This window comes from Nansenia antarctica (genome assembly GCF_963989245.1).
Source record: "Nansenia antarctica genome assembly, chromosome: 2".
In the NCBI taxonomy this organism is placed as follows: Eukaryota; Metazoa; Chordata; class Actinopteri; order Argentiniformes; family Microstomatidae; genus Nansenia; species Nansenia antarctica.
Genome location: NC_137675.1, coordinates 6,571,795 through 6,581,794, shown reverse-complemented (window position 1 = coordinate 6,581,794; position 10,000 = coordinate 6,571,795). Strand labels below are relative to the sequence as shown.

General features: G+C 47.6%; 2 protein-coding genes across 2 annotated transcripts in view; both read right to left on the bottom strand.

Annotated features, from left to right (window-relative positions):
- The window catches only part of pdia2 (protein disulfide isomerase family A, member 2), a gene marked incomplete at its 5' end in the record, with an annotated part of 17,172 nt that extends 12,461 nt beyond the window's left edge, over nucleotides 1-4,711 (bottom strand). The window contains 2 exons of the mRNA XM_080522622.1: nucleotides 3,962-4,031; nucleotides 4,544-4,711. Coding sequence (XP_080378748.1) covers nucleotides 3,962-4,031; nucleotides 4,544-4,711 — 238 coding nt within the window. The remainder of the gene's footprint in view (nucleotides 1-3,961; nucleotides 4,032-4,543) is intronic.
- Nucleotides 4,712-7,763: 3,052 nt separating this feature from the next.
- percc1 (proline and glutamate rich with coiled coil 1) lies at nucleotides 7,764-8,711 on the bottom strand (the record flags this gene model as incomplete). Its single annotated transcript, XM_080522621.1, has 2 exons — nucleotides 7,764-8,468; nucleotides 8,676-8,711. The coding sequence occupies 2 exons, from the start codon at nucleotides 8,709-8,711 to the stop codon at nucleotides 7,764-7,766; spliced, it is 741 nt and encodes a 246-aa protein (XP_080378747.1).
- Between the last annotated feature and the right edge of the window lie 1,289 nt (nucleotides 8,712-10,000).

The window sequence follows — 10,000 nt, the reverse complement described above, 5'->3', positions numbered from 1 at the left end:
AGGAGCTACACACCACGGGGCGTCTACACACACAGGGCACCACACACACACACTCAGAGGAGCTACACACCACGGGGCGTCTACACACACAGGGCACCACACACACACACACACACACACACTCAGAGGAGCTACACACCACGGGGCGTCTACACACACAGGGCACCACACACACACACACACACACACTCAGAGGAGCTACACACCACGGGGCGTCTACACACACAGGGCACCACACACACACACACACACACTCAGAGGAGCTACACACCACGGGGCGTCTACACACACAGGGCACCACACACACACACACACACTCAGAGGAGCTACACACCACGGGGCGTCTACACACACAGGGCACCACACACACACACACACACACACTCAGAGGAGCTACACACCACGGGGCGTCTACACACACAGGGCACCACACACACACACACACACTCAGAGGAGCTACACACCACGGGGCGTCTACACACACAGGGCACCACACACACACACACACACACACACACACACACACACACTCAGTGGAGCTACACACACAGGGCCACCACACACACACAGGGGAGCAACACACACAGGGCACCACACACACACACACACACTCACACACTCAGAGAAGCAACACACCACGGGGCGTCTACACACACAGGGCACCACACACACACACACACACACACTCAGAGGAGCAACACAGAGCCTCACACACTCAGACTAGCAGAAGACCCCAGACTGGGGTTCAAATAGTATTTGAAATGATTTGACCGTGATTGTGTTTGCCTGGTGCAATTGAGCCAACGGAATAGTCCCCAAACGCACAAAACCCTGAATGTTACAGTCTTACACTCATGTAATGTGATGTAACAACAAAACTCGAAACTCCAGAAGAGGCTCAAGAAACTTTTCAAATACTATTTGAGTTAGAGTCCACTAGATATGCTCTAGAATGGAAGTGAGAAGAGCAAGATAAACATGCAAATATCTGATGAGATCAGGGTGGCAGCTGAAACCGTTGGCCTGTGTCAACTCCTCTATGAGTCTGCCACATTATGAGTCTGCCACATTGTGGTGCTCTGATGACATGGCAGACCTGGAAACCTCGTGACGTTAGAATTATAAGGTTCTATCTCCCTTTTTGGTCAAAATTGAGTTTTTTACATAATCTGAGTCATTAGGTGTTTATTAATGCCTGTGTGGTGTTATTTTTAAAATGTTGATATTTTTTTGTTAGTAATTCATAAAATACAAAGGTTCCGTCTCACAAAACATAATAGAATGTAAAAACGTTGAAGCTCAATATCTCTGAACTACCCTAAATGGAGATAGAACCTTATCATTCTAAGCTCACGACTGTTGTAGCTGTTGTGGGTGACCAATAGGAAGCTCTAACTTTAACTTTAGTTTCAGACTTTCTGTCGAATGCACCATTATATATGCATATATATAATAATAATAATAATAATAATAATAATAATAATAATAATACATTAGACTTATATAGCGCTTTTCTAGACACTCAAAGACGCTTTACAAACTGAAAAGATCGAGTAGTAATAATAAAAAGAAAAACAAATAATTGTAAAAAATATATAGGGGTCTAATTATTAGGACAATCTACTCTGGATACTGCAATTACACCTAGATTTCCAGCGGAGAAGCGGCGAACAAGCAACGCCAGTGTCCTCTGTCAACCGGTATGTTTTGAAATAATACCGGATAATATATATATATATATAGTACCTTAACACTTAACCCATTCAAGGGGAAAGTGTGTCCAAACTTTTAACTGGTACTGTGTGTGTGTATATTATATGAATGAATGGTCTTTATTGTCATTGCTATAGTACAGGTACCAAACAACGAAATTTAGGAGGGGTGGCTCCCCTGGTGCTAGGAAAGAAGAAAAAAAAAAGGGGAAAAAACACAAGAAGGGAAGGAGCTGGTTTACATAAATAAAGGCTATGTACACTATCCACTATACTATACTGTACAGATAGACGACTAGGGTTGTCATATTGCACATAGTGTTATTGCACATTCATTTGAAGTGTCGCAGTTTGCAGGCTAGAAATGTACATATTTGTGCCTCAGCACTACACCTGAATTTTTTCAGTCCAGCAGCTGCCATCAATCCGTCCAGACTGTCCAGGGCCCAGAACCTAGGTCTTTGCTGTGTTCAGGGCCTGGATGGCCCTGGGGTAGAAGCTGTGCTTCAGTCTGTTTGTCCTTGCGGCCATGGTCCTGTACCGCCTGTTCGAGGGCAGCCGGGTAAAGTGTTCGTACCCAGGGTGGGTTGGGTCTCTGGAGATCTTGGAGGCCTTCCTGAGACAGCGTGTGTTGTACAGCTCTTCCAGAGAGGGGAGGGGGGCGCCGGTGATCTTCTGGGCTGTTCTCACGACTCTCTGTAGCGCATTTCTCTCCGCGGTTGTGCAGCTGGAGAACCAGTTGCAGATGCCGTAGGTGAGGATGCTCTCCACTGCGCCGCGGTAGTAGGCCACCATTATCTCCTGCTTGATGTGTTCCTTCCTGAGGACTCTCAGGAAGTAGAGCCGCTGTTGTGCCTTCTTGATGGTGGCTGTTGTGTTGTTCTTCCAGGACAGGTCATCCTGTATGTGCACCCCCAGGAATCGGAGGGCTGAGACTCTCTCCACGCTCTCTCCGTCGATGAGCAGGGGCTGGATCTCGGACTTTTTCCTCCTGAAGTCCACGATGATTTCCTGGGTCTTTGACTTGTTCAGCAGCAGGTTGTTAACCTTGCACAGCTTGCTCAGTTGCTCTACCTCATCCCTGTACGCCGCCTCGTCCCCCCCCCGAGATGCAGCCCACCACGGTGGTGTCGTCTGCAAACTTTACGATGGAGTTGCTGGGGTGGACGGGGGTGAAGTCGTAGGTGTAGAGGTTGTAGAGGATGGGGCTTAGCACGCAGCCCTGGGGGGACCCAGTGCTGAGTCTGAGGGCTGTGGAGGTGTGGGAGCCCACCCGCACCCTCTGGGGGCGGTCGGTCAGGAAGTCCTTGATCCATGCACATATAGAGTGTGATAGTCCCAGGTCTAGTAGTTTGGTCACTAGCCTGTCTGGAAGGATGGTGTTGAAGGCAGAGCTGAAGTCCACAAAGAGCAGTCTCGCGTAGCTGTTTCCCCTCTCCAGGTGGGATAGAGTGGCGTGGAGAGTCGTCGCGATGGTAGAGTGGAGTGGAGTAGAGTGGAGTAGAGTGGAGTGGATGGTGGAGAGTCGTCGCGATAGTACCTTTTTCCGCCACACGCGTGTATGAGTAATAGAAACGGATAGGGATTCTGGCCTGTAGGTGCTTTACAATTGCAATATTGGGTTTTAGCCATGGAAAAGATTTATGAGCAAAACGGAAATTATATATATATATATATATATATATACAGTATATATATATATATATATATATATATATATATATATATATATATATATATAGAGAGAGAGAGAGAGTATATATATATATAGAACCCTAGCCAGCCCTTCTCCCTCTCTTCTCTAACTTCCACCCTGGGAGAATCACCATGTGCTTCTCCTGGGGAGGTCACGTGCACGCACGCACGTGCACGCTCGGGAGATAACGGCACCCAGTGCTGACGAGGTCATGACTGATGGCGGTCGAGCGAGGAACATCCAAAAAAGTCTCTAAAGAACATTCTAGAGTCTCTTTTTCATCAGGTCTGTCTCCACACAAATCACAACGAACGCATTAAAACAAACAATAATCGCTACTATCAAATGATGATCCTTGAGTGTACCAGTCAAAAATGTGGACACCCTTTCCCATTCAACATGTCCAAACTTTTGACTGGTACCGTATAATGAATGATAACACAGCAATGATAAATGATATGTTTTAATACAACAATTTTAGGATCATTTCATGATACACAATAGTCAGTGGAAGTAAAGGATGATGAATGAACAGAAATTGACTGATACTCACAGAACTCCACTAGCAGGTATTTGGTTTCGCTCAGAGCCCTGGCGAAGTTATAGACGTGTAGAACCATCACCTAAGTAAAACAAAAAAAAGTAACATTTATTTCTATAGCACCTATCCCAGACCAGGGGTCACAAAGTGCTTTACATACATAAGAACATAATAAAAGAGCACAAGTCATAGCAGGTTAAAATAGGCAAACAGGTGAAAATAAGAACAAGTAACAAACAACAAGTGTACAACAATATCAACAGGACACAGAGAGACAGGCTTTTGGGGTTAGCCAAAAGCTTGTCAATACAGGACAGTCTTTAGCTGGTCTTTCGTGAGCTTAGAATGATAAGGTTCTGTCTCCGTTTAGGGTAGTTCAGAGATATTGAGCGTCAAAGTTGTTACATTCCATTACGTTTTGTGAGATGGAACCTTTGTATTTGATGGATTACTAACTCAAAAATGTCAACTTTTTAAGAATAACACCACACAGGCATTAATAAACACCTAATGGATCAGATTAGGTAAAAAACTACATTTTGACCAAAAATGGAGATAGAACCTTATAATTCTAACGTCACGCAGGACAGTTACCTCTTTCTCCTCCTCTATCTCCGTCGTCTTCTCCTTCTTCTCTGGTTCCTCCTCCTTCTCGGTGTGTGTGTCAGCGCCGGCGGCGGCGGCGTCATCCTCCGTGCGGACGCAGGCGGCCCACAGGACCAGGCCCAACAGGACGGCGTGTGTGACGGTGTGTGTGCGCATGCTGCCTGTCGCTCCTCTCTTCTCTCCACCCCAAACCTAACTGCCCGGTCCGCTCTGCTGGCCACCACCTAAGAACACCCTCCTCTTGTGTGTGTGTGTGTGTGTGTGTGTGTGTGTGTGTGTGTGTGTGTGTGTGTGTGTGTGCGTGTGTGTGTGCGTGTGTGCGTGCGTGCGTGTGGGTGTGTGGGTGTGAGAGAGAGAGAGAGTGGGAGAGTGTGTGTGTGCGTGAGAGAGAGAGAGAGAGAGAGAGAGAGAGAGAGGGAGAGTGTGTGCGTGTGTGTGTGTGTGTGTGCGTTTGTGTGAGAGAGAGAGGGAGAGTGTGTGTGTGTGTGCGTGTGTGTGAGAGAGAGAGAGAGGGTTAGTGTGAGTGTGTGTGAGTGTGTGTCGGAATCCTACTGGTCCCCCCGCTCCTGTCCAATCGCAAAACCCTGACCCTAAACCTAATCATCCAATCGTAAAGTGTCACATGTCAAGCGCCCTCTGTCTGTGTCCATCCATGGTTGGCAGGGCGACGTATCAGTTACCAGGTAGAGTGGGTGGAGGATAGACGCTCAGTCAGAGAGCAGGTCTCTAGAGAGGCCCTCTCCTTATCAACCGCTCATTTCCCTACGGGCTACCAAACACGTAAGCACACATCACCCCGCCTCACCCAGTCGACTCCTCCTCTCTCCCCCTCTCCAACACACCTCCCTTCAATCTACCTCACCCTTTCTAGAAACACTCCATCGCTATATATTGTAAAAACCTCACCTCCACAACCTATATCTCCCCCCTCTCTCAATATGTAACGCAGTTAGTCTTAGACATCGGCAGTGTGTGTGTGTCCCAATGTGGTGCATACAAGCCGGACGGGCCTCAAATTCTGCTGTAATTTGATTATTCATTGGATTATCGATGACTTTTTGTCATGTGGAGAATGTTATTCCCGGACTATGATCTGAGCATATCCACACACAACGTCTAGGTGTCAAATGGCATCTCCTGCTTTTGCATCTGATCATCAGATTTCTAACGTTATGAGCAGTTTAGTTTGGGTCTGTTTTTGTTGCCGGAAATGAGTCACACCAATTCACCCCCCCCCCCCCCCCCTTCCCCACTCACACACCCAATCTACCACCTCTGCCTCTCCACCCCTTCTCTCCCTCCCCTCCTCTCATACACACTACAAACCCAATCTTCCACCTCCTCTTCTCCACACACCTAACCTACCCTCTCTAGTCACCTGCCCCCTAAACAATTTAGGGAGTCAAATGACCCCTCAACCTGTACACCCACCACTTCAGATCTAGAGGAACTGTCTTGTGGCTGTGCTTATTTCTGAACAAACACCCAATGAAAGCTAGACTTTAGACATACTACGTACCCAGGTGTCGCTTGGAACTTGGCAACTTTTTCTTATTATGCGATGGAATAACCTCCAGAACACACTAAAGCTTAATAACCTCGTCTCCCTGAGAGAGTTCAACACTCTGATTGGAAACTGTGTGACAGAAATGTGCAAATGCTACTCCTAAGAAAAAATAAAATTATATTTATCTGTTATCTCTGTGTCTGTTATTTATTATGTTTTACTCGCCAATTTCTTTACTTGTATCTGTACTGGTGTGCTTTCTTGGCCAAGTCTCCCTCGAAAAAGAGATTTTAATCTCAAGCGACCTGCTGGTTAAATAAAGGTTAAATATATATTTTAAATAAAACATAAACTATAATAATAATAATAATAATAATAATGGATTTTATTTATAAAGCACTTTACATTTCAAGAATCTCAAAGTGCTACAGTCAATAAAAGAAACAAAAACAGCACAATACAATAAAGATCACTAAAAACATCAAAAGCAGAACGGTTGAAAAGACACTGTGGAATAAAACTAAAGAAAAAAATAAATACAAATCTGGCTACTGGAACGCTTTGTTAAAAAGATGAGTCTTAAGTCCGCTCTTAAAAGAGTCGACCGACTGTGGTGCTCTCAGGTGGGCAGGGAGGGCGTTCCACAGTTCGGGGGCGATGGAGCAGAAGGCCCGGTCTCCCATGGAGCGGAGGTGGGTTTTGGTGGGTTTGAGGAGGTTTGCATTTGATGAGCGGAGAGTGCGAGTGGAGGGGCTGTGGGATTTGACCAGGTCCTTGAGGTAAGGGGGTGCGTTGCCGTGAATGCATTGATGAGTTAACAGTGAGATTTTGTAAATATACAGTACCAATCAAAAGTTTGGACACACCTTCTCGTTCAATGGTTTTTCTTTATTTATATATTATTTTTCGACATTGTAGATTAATACTGAAGACATCAAAACTATGAAAGAACACATATGGAATTATGTGGGAAACAAAAAAGAGTTCAACAAACCAAAATATGTTTTATATACTTCAAAGTATTGCCACCTTTTGCTTTTTTGTGTGTTTTGTTTTTTTGTTTACTACATAATTCCATATGTGTTCTTTCATAGTTTTGATGTCTTCAGTATTAATCTACAATGTAGAAAATAATTTTTAAAAATATAAAGAAAACCATTGAAGGAGAAGGTGTGTCCCAACGTTTCGTGATGTTAGAATTATAAGGTTCTCAATTTTTGTCAAAATTAGGTGTTTATTAATGCCTGTGTGGTGTTATTTTTTTTGAAATTTTTGAGTTAGTAATTAATCAAATACAAAGGTTCCATCTCACAAAACATAATGGAATGTAAACATGTTGACGCTCAATATCTCTTAACTACCTTAAACGGAGATAGAACCTAATAATTCTAAGCTCACGGTTTGACTGGTACTGTCAGTACTTTCTCATAACAACACGACAGCACAACAGATTCACTACTACTGTTCTTTATTCCTCGTCAGCAACAGCAAAGAAGTAAAAACAAGGTGATGAGTGGAACAGGGAACTGGAGTTCTAGAGTTCTACTAGGTTCTACTAGGGTTCTACTAGAGTTCTACTAGGCCACGCGACTAGTTCTCCAGTCAAAGTGCTGATGCTGTAAAGCCCAGCATCTTAGTGTTTCTGGGAGAGAGTGGTCTTTCCCCGTCCTGAATCCGTGATTGGGTCAGGGAGTTCTCCTGTCAACAGAACCTCGGGTGGAACTCGCTGTGTGTGTCGTGGTGGTGGTGACGTTCGGTGTGTGTGTCCTGGTGGTGGTGGTGGTGGTGGTGACATTCGGTGTGTGTGCTCTCGGTGTGTGTGCTCTCTGTCAGTGTTTGGGCGAGGTCCGGGTTGGGGTTGGGGTCCCAGTGTGCTAGCAGGTCACTGAAGTCGGGGTGTGTGTGTGTGTTGTCGTGTGTGTGCGCGTCGTCGTCGTGCGTGTGGGGGCTCTCTGAGGCGAAGTCGGGGGTGTCGGTCAGCATGCTCAGCGGGGGACAGGGGATCGGCTCGTTCCAGAAACTGAGGGGGAGGTGGCGCTTGTTCATTGGTCGGCTGGGACCCTGACTCCGCCCCCCTCCACACTGGTCGAACAGCTCGGCCAGCGGCCCCAGGCCGTTGTTCCCTTGGCGACCATCGTTCCCTTGGCGACCGTCGTCCGCCGGGATGGGGGAGCGCTTCGGGTCCTCTTCCGGGCTTCCTGTCCGCGCCATCCGGATGAGGTCGTCATAGTAACGCAGGCGTCCGCCAGTCGTCGTGGAGATCCGGTCGCTGTAGATGTCGCAGGCGTCCGGGTCGTCGGGGCAACGGCCGAAGTAGCGCTGCACGTCCCGACTGATGAGCTCGGCGAACCGCAAGAGCTGGTTGGTCACGTCGCAAGGACAGGGGGTGGAGCACAGGTCAGCTTCCTGTAAATAATCGTCGTCTTCCTCTTGAGCCTCGGAGTCCCCGTCTTCGTCTCCTTCCTCCTCCTCCTCCTCCTCTTCCTCTCTCTCCTCCTCCCTGTCCTCCGTCTCTTCCCCCCTCTCCTGCCCGTCCTCCTCATCCTCCCTTTCGTCCTCGTTGTCGATGAAAGAGTGCTGGAGGATTATGGGTAGGTAGCAGGGGGTCGGGACCGGGAGCAGAAAGTTCCTGATGACGCCCGCAGCCATCTTGGCTAATCAGAGCTGAGGAGAGAGACACAGACCAATCCAAAATTGAGCAGAGAGCGGGACAGACCAATCAGAACAGAGGAGAGAGCGGACAGAAGCCAGAGATTCCTCTCAGTCTACAGAACATCTGTCCGATTGTGTCAACGGTTACGTTGCACCCTTCTGTAGAAAGCCTTGCTTTCCATTTCATCTACAGCTTCAGTTCCTCAACGAGAAGAGAGAGAGAAATATGAGCCACAAAGGTGTCTATGAGAACAGAGACAACTCTCTGAAAGAACCAGTGAGAGAGAGGGAAGGATGTAGTGAGTGAGTGAGTGACTGACTGACTGACTCACCTGCTGGTGATACTAGTGTGTCCCCTGGAACGAGATGGTCCCCTGGAACGAGGCGGTCCTCTGGGACGAGATGGGCCTCTTGAACGAGGTGGTCCTCTGGGATGAGGTGGTCCTCTGGGACGAGGAGGTCCTCTGGGACGAGGCGGTCCTCTGGGATGAGGTGGTCCTCTGGGACGAGGTGGTCCTCTGGGACGAGGCTGTCCTCTGGGACAAGGTGGTCCTCTGGGACGAGGTGTTCCTCTGGGATGGTCCTCTGAGATGGCAGAGACGGTCTGGTCCTGGTCTCAGATAGTCTTCAGCCACGGTTCTGGTCCAGACATCGGTCCCCTCGTTGGATCCCTGTCCTTCGTTCTGCGTCGCGGTCCTGCACTGCTCTCTGTGTGTGTCACCCTACGGTCCTGTATGTGTGTGTGTGTGTGTGTGTGTGTGTGTGTGTGAGTGTGCGTGTGTGTGAGTGTGTGAGTCCGTACTAGCCTGGACCTCTCCCAGTATTTATATGTCGGGATGAGGCTGTTACCCTGACAAATATTTGAGAGCAGGATTAGTCAAACAGAAAGCGTTTACACTATCGCCCGGCAACTGGGCTGGACGGGCTGAGGGACGGGGGGCTAATGGAGCTTCTGCTAGGGGACTGTGAAGTGTTGTTCCACACACACACACACACACACACACACACACACACACACGTACACAGTCACTCACTCACTCACTCACTCACTCACGCACACACAGACTGCGGTTCTTTATCTACCCCTGTGATCTAGGTCCGGTTGAGAGTGAAGGTAAAAGGGTGTGAAATCAGATCACACGCTATTTTGACTTCTGGAGTAGGAACCTTTTTAAAACGACATCACGCTTATCAGGGAGTCAATTCATCCTCCAACAGAAGCTCCTCGTGCCAGACCTCTTCTCAAACAGACAGACAGACAGACCTCTCTACTTAGACAGACAGAC